The following is a 15,480-nucleotide window of genomic DNA, read 5'->3' as shown; positions in this document are numbered from 1 at the left end:
GTTGCCCATTGCAGCAGGGTCCCCTCCATTACACAGAGTGCAGAGTGTCCCCATTGCAGCTGGGCCCCTATTGCCCCAGAGATCCCCATTGCACCAGCCCCCCACCATTGCCTCAGGGACCCCCATTGCCCCAGGGTCCCCGTATTGCCCCAGAAACCCCCATTGCATCTGCCCCCCCAGTTGCAGCTGCCCCCCATTACAGCAGGACCCCTCCATTGCCCCAGAGATCCCCATTGCATCAGTGCCCCCATTGCACCAGACACCCCCTCATTTCACCAGGGCCCCCATTATACCAGGCCTCACACATTGCACCAGCCCCCCCATTGCACCTGCCCCTCCCTCATTTCTGCAGGGCCCCCCATTGCCACAGGACCCCCATATTGCTCCAGAAGCCCCCATTGCACCTGCCCCCCCATTACACCAGGCCCCCCATATTGCCCAGGAAACCCCATTGCACCTGCCCCCCCATTGCACCTGCCTCCCCCCCCCCCCATCGCACCTGCTTCCCACCTCATTTTAGCAGGACCCCCTGTTGCCCCAGGTCCCCCATATTGCTCCAGAAGCCCCCATTGCACCTGCCCCCCCATTGCACCTGCCCCCATTGCACAAGGCCCCCTCCATTGCACCAGAGCCTCCATATTGCCTAGGAAACCCCATTGCACCAGCCCCCCCATTGCACCTGCCCCCCATTGCACAAGGCCCCCTCCATTACACCAGAGCCCCCTCATTACACCAGGCCCCCCATATTGCCCAGGAAACCCCATTGCACCTGCCTCCCCCCCCGCTTCGCACCTGCCTCCCACCTCATTTTAGCAGGACCCCCCGTTGCCCCAGGTCCCCCATATTGCTCCAGAAGCCCCCATTGCACCTGCCCCACCATTGCACCTGCCCCCCATTGCACAAGGCTCCCTCCATTGCACCAGAGCCCCCCCATTACACCAGGCCCCCCATATTGCTCCAGAAGCCCCCATTGCACCTGCCCCCCCCCCATTGCACCTGCCCCCCATTGCACAAGGCCCCCTCCATTGCACCAGAGCCCCCATATTGCCTAGGAAACCTCATTGCACCTGCCCCCCCCACATTGCACCTGCTTCCCTCCCCAGCACCCTCCATGCCCCTTTCCCCCGGGGCTCCCCTTCGCGGGGGCGGGCGGCTCGAACGGGGGTGTGCACACATGTGTGCGTGTTGCGGGGGGGTTCCCGCGCCGAGCGGCGCGCAGCGAGCGCGGCCCCGCGCTGCCGGAGCGCGCCGCCCCCGCCCCCGCCCCGCCGCGCCCGGTTGGTGGGGGGGAGGCGGCGGCGCCGCGCTGACGGCTCGGTGGGCACCGCGGGGCCGCGATGCTGCGGGCCGCGGCGGAGCGGGGCTGAGCGGCGCGGGGGGGGGCGGGCAGGGGAGGGGAGGGGACGGGGGGGGCCCCGCGGAGGGTGGAGGGAGGAGGAGGGTTCGGCGTGGGGGGGGGGGGCGCGGCGAGCGATGGATGAGGACAACATGACGAGGAGCGAGGAGCAGCAGCTGAGTCTGCAGAAGGCGCTGCAGCAGTGCGAGCTGGTCCAGAACATGATCGACATCAGCATCTCCAACCTGGAGGGGCTCCGCACCAAGTGCGCCGCCTCCAACGACCTCACGCAGAAGGAGATCCGCACCCTGGAGGTAGGGGCCCGTCGACCCCCCCCAACACCCCCCCCTCGTATCTAATCCACCCCCCCCGGGCCGCGCCGGGCTCCCCCGCGGCGCTGCGGTGCGCCCGAGTGAGGCTGCGCGCTCTGCAGGTGGGTCCGGCACCGCCAAACCCTCCTGCCGGTTCTGGCCGAGGGGGCCCGGCCCCGGTTTCAGCCCCCCCGGTATCCCCCTGGCCCTACAGAATCCTCCCGGCTCGGCCGCATCCCTCCCACCGAACTCCTGCCTCCCCATCGGGCTGCATCCCCCACACCGGGCTGCATCCCCCTGGGCCCACCTGCATCCCCCCGCGCCCCAGGCTGCATCCCCCTGGCCTGGCCTCATCCATGGGCTCCCGCTTCTTCCAGGCTGCATCCCCTTGGCCCAGCTGCACCCTTTCCATGGGCTCCTGACTCCTCACCAGGCGGCGTCCCCTCCAGCCCACCTGCATCCCTTCCACCAGGCTGCATCCCCCTGGCTCAGCCGCATCCCTCCCACCAGGTCCTGCTTCGACCCGGCTGCATCCCCCTGGCCCAGCCGCATCTTCCATGGGCTCCTACCTCCCCATCAGGCTGCATCCTCTTAGCCCACCTGCATCCCCCCAGCCCAGCCGCATCCTTCCCACCGGGCTGCATCCCCCTGGCCTGGCTGCATCCCTTCCATAGGCTCCTACCCCCTCACCAGGCGCCATCCCCCAGCCCACCTGCATCCCCTCCAGCCCGCAGCATCCCCTCGGCCTGGCTGCATCCTTCCCGCTGTGCTCCTACCTCCTCATCAGGCTGTATCCCCTCGGCCGGGCTCTAGCCCCTTGCCGGGAGGAAGGCCAGCATCCTCACCCCCGGTTCCTCCACCACGCTGAGCTCAAGCCCTCCGCTTAGCAGGGAGAGCCCTGATGGGAAGGGGCTTTGCCAAACTGGGGCCTCTATACCACTGGGCTGAAGGCAGCCAGGCCATGCCAAGGCGAGCACCGGCTGCGTTTATTTATGTGTCACAGATGGGAAAAATACATATAAGTAAAAGCTGCCTCCCCCATCTGTTGTAGCCTCATAGGAAGAGGTTCCCCTTGGAGTGTGCTGGGACCCAGCTGGGGATGGATTTGGGGTTCAGAGGGAGGTTGGTGGGCCGGGATGGGCAGGGAAGGTCGGGCAGGCTGGGATGCTCGGGGATGAGCTGCACCCCACAGCCGGTGGCAGAGTGAGGAGAAGCGTCGCTGAGACGGTGCCGTGACCCCGGGGAGACGCCGATGGGGCCGTGGCGGTGTGGAGGTGGCTGGTGTGGAGCTGGGGCTGTGGGCGGTGGGATTTCGGAACCCGGCCCTGCTGGGGCCTTTTGGCTGGTGCTTTCTAACCCAGCTGCTCTCACCAAGAACCCAAATGTGGTGGCACAGCGGTTTCTGTGCAGCGGGTCCTGCAACCCCTCTGCAGGGCGGCTTTTGGCTCTGGACTGTGACTGAAACTCCTTGTCCTGCTTCTTTCGCTCCCGAAGGTCTGGAGTGTCGTGGGAGTGAGTGGGGCATCACCGTAACACTGCTTGTTGGGGGACCCTGGGGTGCAGCTCCCCACTCTGCATCCCAGGCACTGACCTGCGCCGTGTCCTGCACCGATCCTGCCGTCACCTCTCCTTGATCGCTCTCCCATCCCACCTCTCCATGCGAGGGGCTGAGGGCTCCGTGTGGGACTGTTGGGCCACACATGGCCCCAGGGCAACCTCGCAAGAGGGAAAGGGAGGTGGGGATGAAGCAGCAGTGTTTTTGGGGTGTGCGGGAGACTTTGTAGGGGGCAGGCAGGCTCAAACATCCCCCTGAAGGGCTGATGCAGGACTATAGAAGTTTATCCCACGGGGAGTGACGGCCTCGTTACGATCAGCGTGGCTGATGAGTTACTGCTGTCCTCCCACGGACAGGACCGAGGGGAGCTGAGGAGCATTGGTGAAGCCGTCCTGCCAGGATGCTCCTTCCTGGTGTCCTGTGACCGTGTGTGGGCGAACAGCATCCCGGTGTTGCTGGGGCAGCTCAGCCTGGCTGGCTGGAGGGTTCGGAGGTGGCCAGGGCGATGCCACCATGCAAACCCCTTGTGCTCGCAAGGAAGCATCTATCCAGTCCCTCTGGATCGTGCTGTGTCCACCATGAGTAGCTCTGGCATTGCCTTCCCTAAAACATCCCCAAACTGGGGTGCCAGTCATGTCTCAGGCATGGGCATCCCTGCCGACGCTCACCCCTTGCTTTTCAGCACAGAAACAGGGTGATTCCCACCAAGGGAACAACAAGGGATGAATTCAGGGCCGGATTCCTGATGCCAGCAGGTCAGTGTAGGTCTGGACCGACTCCACAGGAGCCTGTGGCTCCCGGTGGTGGTGTCCTGGGTTGCCGCCAGCGTAAGCAGGAGCCGAGCTTGGCCCTGAGTCCCTGCTGCCACCGCCGCGTCCCAAGGCCGTGACGCAGTCACGAAGGCTCCGCTCGGTGCCTCTTCCCTTCCCATCTGGTGGCAGCAGAGCTGGGCCAGGCACGGCGAGGTGAAGGGGACAGTGGCTGCGAGGCATCTCGCCCCCAGTGACACCGCGCGGCCCTCGTGGCAGCGTGAGCCTGGAATAAAGTGGGTGAATCCATGTTATTTGTTTAATCCTCACATGCTAAACCCAGATTTTGCTGGATTAATAGAAGTTTTCCCATTCTTTTTTTTTTCGTTGTTGTTTTTTAAACCACCTTAAGGTACACACTAGTCCCCATCCTTCGTGTTGTGTGGTTGCGCGGGAGCTGGTAACTGCATCCCGCGGTGCAGCATCCTTTGGGATGGGTATCACTGGCTGCAGCCCGGCTTTGGTCACAGCCGTTGGCTTTTAGGTGTTGGTTGCACCTCGGGACAGGCTCCAGCAGAAACCAAGGCAGCAGCTGGGACCGAAACGCTGCCCGGGGTGGCAGTCGTGGTGGGTTTGCTCCCTGCGGGGCGGCAGGAGACCTGGGCTGAGCATCGTCAGAGCAGGAGGGTGGGAGCTGAGCAGCCGCCCCTGTTAGCCCTGCCTGGTCCTGCACGGGTTGTGGGGCTTTATTCCCCATCTGAGCATGGCGGCCCGGCTTTGCAGCTCTAAATTTGGATTTTGGGGTAGAAATATGGAGGAGAGGTGCTGCCACCATGTGTTTGCCCGAGGTCTGGAGGCGGTACGGGGGAAAAGCGAGAAGGAAGAGGCGCTGGGTGATTTTTCCGCCTGTGCTGCGGTGTGTTGCTCCCTGTGCTGGGGTTACTTTCAAAGTGGGGGTCAGGGCTCCCCAAAAGCCGGGAGTGACTCCAAGGACAACGCTGGAATCAGTGGTTCCCCCTCCCTGGGCTGCTGTGGGAGGGGAAACCCCCCCGGGTGCTTTCGGCTGCTGTGTGAACGTGTGGGTGAGGATGGGAAGAGGCAGCTGGGGAAGAGCTGTGGCCATTACCAAACTTGCACGGGTCGTGATCAAAGGATCTGTCCCCGGCGCTGGGATTTTCACCTCCTGAGCCCGTGTATTCTCTGTTGTCTAATACCATGGGTGAGCACAGCACATTTATCCCCAGGCTGTGTCCTCCCGGAGAGCTGGGCATCGCCGGGATGCTGGGCTGAGCCATGTCGGCCCCTGTACTCCCGGACAGAGCCCCGGGGACCGTTTAGCAGCGCTTGAAATAAATGATGTGCAGAGCCGGAGATGGCACGTGAGCCTGGAAAGAGCCCTGAGAGGGCAAATATAACCCTGGCGAGGTATTCCCCAGCCCCAGGGCGCTCCAGATGTCCCCGGAATAACGAGCCCCTTGGTAGGAGTTGGGGAAGAGTCTCTCTGGTTGCGGTCACGCGCTGTGCCGAGCGGGACGGGCACCCCGGCGGTGCGGGTTCCCCCTCGATGGCTCATCGATGCCTGGCCCAGCCCATAGGAGGTTAATTAACTTCCACCTCGTGCTCTCGCAGGTGGATTTTCCGCCGCCTCTCCCCGGTCTCCAGGCAAGGGCTGGGTGCCTGACGTCAGGGCGGGCGCAGGGTGCTGGGTGCTGTGCGGGGGGAGCAGCCGCCTTCCCGCTCCCCAGAGACCAGTGGCTTCGCACCCTGAGCCCGGTACCTGCTCAGTCACTGTGCCAGGTTTTGGGGTGAGCACCTGCCGAGTGGAAATCCCACCCAGGGTGACAGGAGGAGGCTGGAAACCCCCATTGGGGTGCAGAAGGGGGGAAGCAGGTAGGGGTGGCATGAGGCTCCAGACCCCCTGCCAATCGCCTTGCTGGGGTCACCCAGGGTCCCAGGGAGTGATGGGGAGCAGGGACATCCCTCCTGTGCCCCCACCCATGCCTGTGGGGCCACAGGGATCTGCCTGGGTCTTGTTTTTCAGCAGAGATGGGGGGACGCGGGAGCTGCTGCCCCCCCACCATGGCCAAGGGGCTGCATGTGGCTTTATCCCCTTTTGTGGGAGCATTGCACCCTCCCCACCCCCTCGCAGTGCTGGAGCGGGAGAGGTGCTTGAAAGGGTGTGAAAACCGAGCCCCAGCTCCAGAGGAAGGTGTATGTACCCCCCCCCAGCCCTGGTCCCCCCAGCATCATCCCCAGTTGGGCCAGCAGCGCATCCCCCAAACAGTGAGCACCCCCCACGCTGCCGGGTCTCCCACCCCTCCACTTGCACACCCACAGCACCCCACGGTGCCATTTCCCAGGTGGGTACACTGAGGCATGGAAAGCTGCGGTGGCTGTGCCATGGCAGGTCTGGCCGTTGCAGCAGAGCAGCGTTTAGCACGTTTGCAAAACCCCCGTCCCGTGCGGGGAGGGCTGAGCAGAACATCCCCGCAGCCGCGGGACGGGGCTTTCCCCGCAGTGCGGGGCCGTCTCGGTCGCTTCCCTTCCCAGCCCCGTCACCGAAGCTCGCAGCAAAACAAGAAGAGCTTTTGGGCTTGGCAGGGCTTTGCTGGGCTTGTTTCCCCCCACGCTAGAGCAGACCCATGGGGCAGAGCATCAGCCCACGCCTGGGCCCTTGTTAGTGCAAACAATGGCCCCTCTGGTCCCTGGGTGGGGTGAATTTCCCACACCTGGAGCCTGGAAATTAAAGTTTCTCCCTCCACTTCCTCTGCTCTTGCTTTGTTGCCCATTTTTCTGTGTGTGATGGTGGCTGTGGCTGCCTGGTCCCCAGCTCTGTCCCCATCCCAGGACCCCGATTTTAGGTCTGGAGAGGCCGTTGTGGCTCTGGGACCCCTTTGGGTCCCCCTGGGGAGGGGACAGGAGCAGATGCAGAGCAGGCTGGTGAGGAGGTGAGGTGTTTGGGAAGGCTTTGCTGCTGTTTTGCTCTGGCATTGAGTGTGGAAGAGGCTTTTTTGAGTTGCATTTAGGATGCTGCTCTTTCCCCTCCAAGGGCCTGAGCTGTATTTAGGGTGTGTGATGGGGGCTGACCCTGAAGCCTTTCCATGGTCTGTGTTTGGAGAGGTGTTTTTCTTCAAAACCAGAGCTGGCAGCTGGTCAGGGTGCTGCTGAGCCCAGTCAGCTCCACGGGATTCATAGAACCACAGATGGTTTGGGTTGGAGGGACCTTCCCAGCTCTCCAGTGCCCCCCCTGCCATGACAGGGACATCTGCACCAGCTCAGGTTGCTCAGAGCCCCGTCCAGCCTGGCCTGGGATGTCTCCAGGGATGGTTCAGCCACCACCTCTCTGGCCAACCTGGGCCAGGCTCTCACCACCCTCAGGGGCAACAATTCCTTGTGGCCTCCCCAGCCATTTGTTTTGCCAGCCCTGGCTCTCTTTTGGGTATTAATTTTTGGTAATTAGTCTCCATGGCTGTTAGCGAGGTTGGGAGAAGCTGCCTGCTTGGGGTGTCCGGCTCCTGGCAGAGCTGTCACCCACCCAGGTGATACTGGTGGGGCATCATGGTGGGGACTCGCTGTTTGCAAACAGTTGGGGACCACCAGCCTTTCTCGTGCCTGTGCTATCTGTCCCGCTCAAGCAGCTGCTTTTGCCTCTCTTACACCTCCCTGGGTGCACCCAGCTCACCCCAACCGCTATGGGTGAGCACAGGGGGGCTGTCTGCCCCCCACCCACTCATCATGACCGTCACCACTGGGTACCACCATAGAAAGGGACTGGGAGAGACTGGGAAGCTCTCCCAAACCCTGCAATGCTGCAATGGGGTTTCTCCCCTCCCCTCTCTATTCCGAACCATTGCATATTTTGCTCATCTATTTTTGGGGTGCGCGGAGGCCGGCGGGCAGGGGCACAGCACCATCTAGCGCTGCCGGCAGCGGGGAATCACCCAGCTGGAAGAACGGGAAATCCCGGCGGGTTTCCAGCGAGCTGGCTCTGCTCTATATTGCTGTGAAAGGAGGCCAGGCGCTCCGCATCTTTATTTTGGGAGCTCTCAGGCCGCTGTTGCTCACTCGGTGTCGTTGGCCTTTGGGGGGACGGTCAGGCTGAGCAAAGTGGGGTTGGTGGCTCTGTTTGTGACGATGAGGAGCAGCGGGAGGAAGGAGGGCTGGGGTGGACGTGGGTTGCTGGGGGGATGATAAGGAGCAAATGCCCATGTGCCAGCCCTGGCACTGTGTCACACTGCGGTGTCCCCAAATGGGGGATGCTCGGGGGGGTCCCTTTGCACCGAGCCTGGGTGTGAGAGAGGGGAGCTTGTCCTTAGGGAGCTTGTGTTTGTGTTGGTGTGTGGGAGAGGTGGTGGCCCTGTGTCCCCTGTCCTCCCTCCATGGGGTCCCTGTGGTGGTGAGGGTGATGTCCCCGTGTCCCCATCCTCTCTCTGTGGGGTCCTTGGGGTGGCAGGAGTGGAGTCCCTGTGTCCCCTGTCCTCTCTCCATGGGGTGGCAGAGGTGATGTCCCTGTGTCCCCTGTTGTCTCTCCATGGGGTGGCAGAGGTGATGTCCCTGTGTCCCCTGTTCTCTCTCCATGGGGTGGCAGGGGTGGTGTCCCTGTGTCCCCTATCCTCTCTCCATGGGATGGCAGAGGTGATGTCCCTGTGTCCCTTGTGCTCTCTCCATGGGATGGCAGAGGTGACGTCCCTGTGTCCCCTGTCCTCTCTCCATGGGGTGGCAGAGGTGACGTCCCTGTGTCCCCTATACTCTCTCCATGGGGTGGCAGGGGTGGTGTCCCTGTGTCCCCTGTCCTCTCTCCATGGGATGGCAGAGGTGACGTCCCTGTGTCCCCTATACTCTCTCCATGGGGTGGCAGGGGTGGTGTCCCTATGTCCTCTGTCCTCTCTCCATGGGATGGCAGTGGTGATGTTCCTGTGTCCCCTATCCTCTCTCCATGGGTGATGGAGATGATGGCCCTGTGTCCCTTGTCCTCTCTCCTCATCCACCCACCATGGGGTGACAGGACTCATGTCTGTCCATCCCCTGAGCAAGACCCCAGAGCAGAAGCCTGCCAGGTTTATCCCCATAAAGAAGCTGAGAAAGGGCTTTTTTTTTGGGGGGTGGAATGCCTTTGCACACCCGGCTTGATGCCAAATGAGCACAGAAGCTCGGCAACAGGTAACGGGGGGGGAGGTGTTTTTTGGGGGCAGGAGGGGCTGCGAGTGCCCTGGGGACTTGGGCTGGGTGGGGGGGTGATGACAGGGGATCCCACGGGACTTTTGTCATCTCTTCCAGAGCAAACTGGTCAAGTACTTCAGCCGGCAGCTGTCCTGCAAGAGGAAGGTGGCCTTGCAGGAGCGCAACGCCAAGCTGGAGGGTTTTCCCCAGCTCCTGCACTGGTTCCGCATCGTCGACATGCGCAAGGAGGTGATGGAGGTGAGGGCTGGGGGTCGGGTGTGCGGGTATGGGACGGGCCGAACCTCCCTGGTAGTGTTTTGCCCGGGGTTTTGTGGGATCTTTGAGCAAAATTAGGTAAGGGGGCAATTTTTTTTTGAGATGGGGACTGTCTTGAAGCTGTGTGTTTGGTGTTGGGGAATGGGCTGGGTGATCAGAGCAGAGGGACTATCCCTGGAGATGTTCGTGGCCAGGCTGCCTGTGGCAGAAATTGTTGCCCTGATGCTGCTGCCAGCTCTGGTTTTGGGGGGCTTGGGGGGGGATCCTGTATCTGGAGATTCTTAGGGAATAAAACTTCACTACCAGAGGTGCACGGGGAAGACTTAAAGATAAAACGCCGGCCCAGGTTGGCCAGAGAGGTGACAGATGAACCATCCCTGAAGACATCCCAGGCCAGGCTGGACGGGGCTCTGAGCAACCTGAGCTGGTGCAGATGTCCCTGTCATGGCAGGGGGGAAGGTGGGGGAGCTGGGAAGGGCCCTTCAACACAAACCATCTGTGATTCTGTGACCAGGTTGTTTCACCATGTGGAAAGATGCTGCAAGCCTGTGGTGGGACATGCTGGCCAGGGTCACCCCCCAGCTGTCCCCCACCCACTAGGGAGGACACCCCATTGCCATTCCCAGTGAAGGACATGGGTGCTGTCCCCCACAGCGGGGGTTCCCCATGTCCCTGTCACAGCATGGTGGTGTCACAGCAGGTCCCTCTGCCACATCCTGGGCTCCTGCAGATGACAGGTGCAGCAGCGGGTGGCACCCTGAGGTGCTCCTGTAACAGCCCCCGGGGAAGAGGAAAGGCTGTGCCAAAGCTGCCGGTCCCTCTGAGTCCTCAGAGCAGGGACAGGTCCTGGTGGTGCTCCCACATGTCCCAGAGCCGGGTCTGGATGTGGGGAACAATTTCTTCCCCAAAGGGCTGTGGGGCATTGGAACAGGCTGCCCAGGGCAGTGCTGGAGTCACCATCCCTGGAGGGTTGGACAGACGGACACGAGGTTCTCAGGACATGGGGCAGTGCCAGGGGTGGGTTCATGGTTGGACTCGATGATCTGGAGGGGCTTTTCCAACCAAAATTATCCTCTGCCCAAGACTGTGCAAAAACTTGAGCTAAACCTGAGGTTTTGGTTATGCCTCTGGGTTTTCACACGGATTTGGATGGAAAATGAACATTTTAGGGTCTGTGACCCAAATGAGGCAGCAGAAGGGGACAGATTCTCACATGTGCCCTGAGGTGCTGGTTTAGGGGATGCTCCAGGATGATTTGTTTTCCTGCCCCCATCAGGAAATCGCCCCCGGGCAGCTGAGCCTGGAGGAGCTGCTGGACATGACCGATGACCAAGTCTGTGCCACCGTGGAGAAGTTTGGGGCCAACAGCGAGGAGTGTGCCCGCCTGAACGCCTCCCTGTCCTGCCTCCGCAGCGTCCACAAGTCCGGTGAGTCGGGCCGCCTTGTCCCCACTGACCGGGTTCTCTCGGGTGGCACTGTCCTGCTGCGGTGACACTGGCACTCTAATACATTGGGGGCATTTGTGGATTCTTCTCCATGGGTTGCAGAGCTCCCGTGTCCCTGGGTGATGAGTGGGTACCTGCTGCTCATGGGGACAGCTTTGCTCTGGTGCGTCCCTGTGGTTTGGGAGCACATAAGGGGCTCGCGGCTCTGCGGTGTGATGAGCTGTTAGTTCTCTGCTTCTCTGGGGTGTGATGAGCTGTTAGTTCTCTGTTTCTCTGGGATGCCATGAACTGTTAGTTCTCTGCTTCTCTGGAATGTGATGAGCTGTTAGGGAGGAACCCACCTGGGTGGGTGACAGCTCTGCCAGGAGCCGGATACCCCAAGCAGGCAGCTTCTCCCAACCTCGCTAACAGCCATGGAGACTAATTATGAAAAATTAATACCCAAAAGAGAGCCAGGGCTGGCAAAACAAATGGCTGGGGAGGCCACAAGGAATTGTTGCCCTGAGGGTGGTGAGAGCCTGGCCCAGGTTGGCCAGAGAGGTGGTGGCTGAACCATCCCTGGAGACATCCCAGGCCAGGCTGGACGGGGCTCTGAGCAACCTGAGCTGGTGAAGCCTCCCTCTCTGCAGGAAGGCTTTACCTGAGGAGGGGGCAGCATTTCTCAGAGGGTCCCCCCAACCCCCCTTTGCTCCCTCCCAGCAGATTTGGGGGGAAAGAAAAGCCCCAAGACTCAGCATGACTTCCTGCCTGGCTGCACCTCCATCCCCAAACCCCAGGGTGTGTACAAGCCCTGCTCCCCCTTTCCCTGGCGGTGGGGCTGTGAGTGCCAGCCTGGGGGATGCTGGTGGCCCCGGGGATGCTGGTGGCCCCGGGTGCCGGGCGGTGGTGTCCCCGGGTGGTGGCAGCAGAGCTCTGCGCTGCAGAGGCGGCCGCACGAAGCAGAAGATGCTCTGGCTGGATCTGCCCTTGCAGCCCGGGAACGGCGCTCGGGGGCGTCGGGGAAGGGGACAGCGATGCAGCGGGTGGCTGTGCGGGGTCCGTCTCTCCTGGTGGCACCTTGTCCCAGCCCAGCTGGGCCTTGCTGGGTGCTGTGTCCTGGGGCTGGGGGCTCCTTCCCATGGCTGCTGTTGGGCCAGGAGTTGGGGGCTCTTCTCTATGTGTTCCTCCCACCAAGGAGAGGCCCAGCATGTCCCCACATGCAACAGTGACCAAAGCCCCCTGGCACGCCTCTTCCCCATTGGTGGCATCGCTGAACCGGTGCATTGGTGCAGCAGCAAGGTGGGGGGGTCATTCCCTTTCAGAGCAGTTCTGGGGGGACAGTGAAACCCTGTTTCACAGTCTAAACCACTCACTGTCCCCTCCGCAAGGGCTCCTGCCCTGTGGGGATTGTAGAGCACTGGTTTAGCGATGGTCCATACTGGGAGCACTGGTCAGGCAGGACCCTGCTCTAAGAGGACCCCAGTCCTGCCAGACACTGGGGTTTGGGGACCCCAGGCTCCTGTCCCCTTTCAAGGGGCTCCTTTAATGTAGCTGCATCCCAGGGGTGGGGGAAATGGGGGTGCACCCTGCTGGGATGTAGCTGCTGGGTTTTGGCTGGGTCCAGAGCAGCCCTGGGGACAGGGCTGGTGATGAGGAGGGTGCTGTGATGTGGTTTCAGCGAGTGGCAACTTTTGGGGACTGGCAGTGTCCCTGCATCACTGTTGCTTGATGTGCTATGGATCAGGCAGAGGGGTCCCAGTCTCCCACCCTGGGTGCAGGGGGTCTCACCCCCACCCACCCATTGTGGTCACTGTGGTTTCTCTGGGCTTCCCGCATGGTGTGACACAGTGCGACACGGCGTGGTGATGGCAGGCGGTGGCAGAGGGTCCCCAACACTGTGTGCAGCTGCCAGGCTGGATGCAGCAGCAAAGGGGCGCAGCTGAACCCCACTTGACATTTCCCGCAGAGCACGACCCCCCCATGCTCTTTCACTCCCTAAATCCAGCTCCTGCCTGTGCTCCTGCCCTCCTTCCCTTTGGCATTTTCACTAAGTCTCTCCGCTATTTGAGGAAGGGCGGCGCTGCCTCCCCCAGAGCCCAGGGAAGGCTCTCGACCTGCTCTTTGTTTAAACACCTTTGACTTTTAAAGCCAGTTCTAAACAAATGCTGCTTTCCTGGTTGTGTTGACTCAGCCCGGCCCCTGGATCCCCCCCAGCCCTCTGCTCGCTCGACCGAGGGAATTCCCTGCACCCCAGTGGGATTTGTGCTTTGGAAAAATCCACATGAGCCGTTGGCTCAGCAGCTGCAGTGAAGATGCTGTAACATCATCTGCTCCTCCGGTGGTTTCTGGCTGGCAGAGATGGGGGAGTACCGGGGGGGATGCAGGATGCTCGCTGCTCGATTTGCTTTTTAATGAGGCAGGTGATGGGGCTGCCAGCCCTCCTGCGGGATAGGATTCGGTGGCCCATTGGGTCCCTGTGGGGGGGAGTTTGCTGCTATCGGGCGCTGTGTGCGTTTGCCTTCCCCAGCGCTCCATCTCACTCCATCCATCACCGAGTCGCTCCTGGGGGGCTGTGGGCTGGACTGTGTGGCAGGGGCTGCTGTTTCGTCCCTCTGGCATTGCAGAGATGCTGCAGTGGCTGTTCCTGCTCCCCCGGGGCTGGATGCTCGGGCTCTGCAGTGCAACAGTCCCCGGTGTTGTCAACCGGTACGTGTCCCTGCTGTGCCGGCACCGTCCGTGTGTGCTGCCAGAGAAACCCTTGAGCACATCATCTGACGGATGGCACAAACCTTGGGGACAGGGAATAGCCATCTTGGGGCACCACAGAGTGCCTGTCAGACCAGAGGGATTCAGGAGCTCCCCGGGCAGTGGAGGAGACCAAATCCCCCTGAATTTCCAGGTGGTTTGGGTGCAGAAAGCTCCACTCAGGCTGGCAGCTGGTCCCATTGTCTCCTGCCTCTGTGCTGGTGGTTCCCTGCTTGGCAGAGGCTTTCCCAGGTCAAACGGCCCCATCTCAGCAGTTCTCTCCCTTTCTGCCCCCTGGGAGAGGGGGAGCGCAGCCCCTGCCCCTCTGCTGCAGGGGGACACCAGCAGTGGTACCTCTGGGTCAGGGTGAGGTGCTTGCTGGCTGCCCTCGGCTGTGGTTGAGGAATGGGAACAGATGATCTGAAGGGCACCGTGGTCCGGATGGGCTGTTTTGATGGGGAAACGGCAGAACAGTGTTTTGGATATGTTGGCAACGTACTTCTGTGTGTTGGGGACAGGTGGGACTGAGCAGTGGTGGGGCTGGAGCTCTCCCATCTAGGGTGTGCTAAAGCAATGCTGCCCTCCATCCCTCCATCCCTCCATCCCTCCATCCCTCCATCCCTCCATCCCTCCATCCCTCCATTCCTCCATCCCTCCATCCCCCCAGCTGCTGGTTGGCTCCACATCTCAGTGACCAACCACCAGCCTTGCCATCCATGCAAGCTTGGACAAGGAAGGTCTACATGGGCTTTGAGAGCTGACCTGACTCACATCGAGCCTGGTGTGTGTCCCCTCCATGTCCCCTTGTCCCCTGTGGCTCCATTGGACACACCACCAACCTTTCATTGAGGGTTTTTGGAATTACCCACCGGTTTTGTTGCCTTCATCCTCACAGCCCCCAGGAGCCACGTTCCACCTGGGTGGTGGGTCCAGGAGGCTCATACCACCCCGAGGAGCTGGCTGGGTGCTGGGGAGCATCCTGGGATGGCAGCGATGCTCCCTCAGGATGCAGCGCTGGGACCTCGGGTCTGTTGGGTTGTCCGTTGGGTTGTCTGTTGGGTTGTCTGTTGGGTTGTCCTTCCCTCCAGAAGGAACCCCAGCTGTACCACGCTGCGATGGACGTGGCTTTTTTATTTCCATTTTATCTCCTTTATAACAAACCAAGAGATGATCCGAGTCCGAAAACATAATTAATGAACAAGTTGCTGCCTCTTTAAAACATCATGTAATTTCTTCGCGAGTGCAATAGTGGTCGATTTCTAGAAGCCAAGATTAGTATTAATAAAGCAGGAATGAGGTACAGTATTAACCTTTTCCATCAATCTTTATTTATTGAGTTGTTAATTAGAGACATCTGATTTCCCAGGCTAATTCTGCCTGGGCATGGGGGCTGGGGAGGAAGCAAGATGCTGTTTCATTGCTTAAATGGTGATGAATTTTACCAGGAAGGAGGTTTGATGGTGGGGAAGAAACCCCTTCCCAAACGGAGCATTCAGGGCAAGCCCCGGAGCATCTTATAAACCAAAACCATATTATATTTATCAAATCTAGCGGCAACCCTCTATTAAACCCCTGCTTTATTGTGTTAACAAGTCTGTATTGGATTTTTCTGGGCTGCAAAACCTCACACTTGGCAGCAGTATTTTATTAGCAGCCAAGGTGTCAGTTTGGAACTCGAAGTGGGATTAATTTAATATTAAGTAAGAGCTGAGCGGGGCCGCTGTGGATTGAGGAGTTGATGGCGTGTGACTAGTGAGTTATGGGGGAGGTTATTAGCTGTCCTGCGGGAGAAAAACGATCTGGAGCTGAATATTTATGAGTCGTCCTGGCCCTGGGGGGCTGCGGGGGCTCGGGGACGGTGCGGGGTCACGCAGGGTGATGACAAACCAAAAATAAGAGTGGCGAGCATCCTCATTTGGTGCAA

General features: G+C 60.8%; 1 protein-coding gene across 1 annotated transcript in view; it reads left to right on the top strand.

Annotated features, from left to right (window-relative positions):
- Positions 1-1,473: 1,473 nt before the first annotated feature.
- KSR2 (kinase suppressor of ras 2) overlaps positions 1,474-15,480 on the top strand; it is a gene marked incomplete at both ends in the record, with an annotated part of 81,129 nt that continues 67,122 nt past the window's right edge. The window contains 3 exons of the mRNA XM_082066040.1: positions 1,474-1,650; positions 9,229-9,369; positions 10,664-10,814. Coding sequence (XP_081922166.1) covers positions 1,474-1,650; positions 9,229-9,369; positions 10,664-10,814 — 469 coding nt within the window. The remainder of the gene's footprint in view (positions 1,651-9,228; positions 9,370-10,663; positions 10,815-15,480) is intronic.

Source organism: Streptopelia decaocto (assembly GCF_964273445.1).
Source record: "Streptopelia decaocto genome assembly, chromosome: 15".
Taxonomy (NCBI): domain Eukaryota; kingdom Metazoa; phylum Chordata; class Aves; order Columbiformes; family Columbidae; genus Streptopelia; species Streptopelia decaocto.
This window is presented reverse-complemented; position numbering and strand designations above follow the sequence as displayed.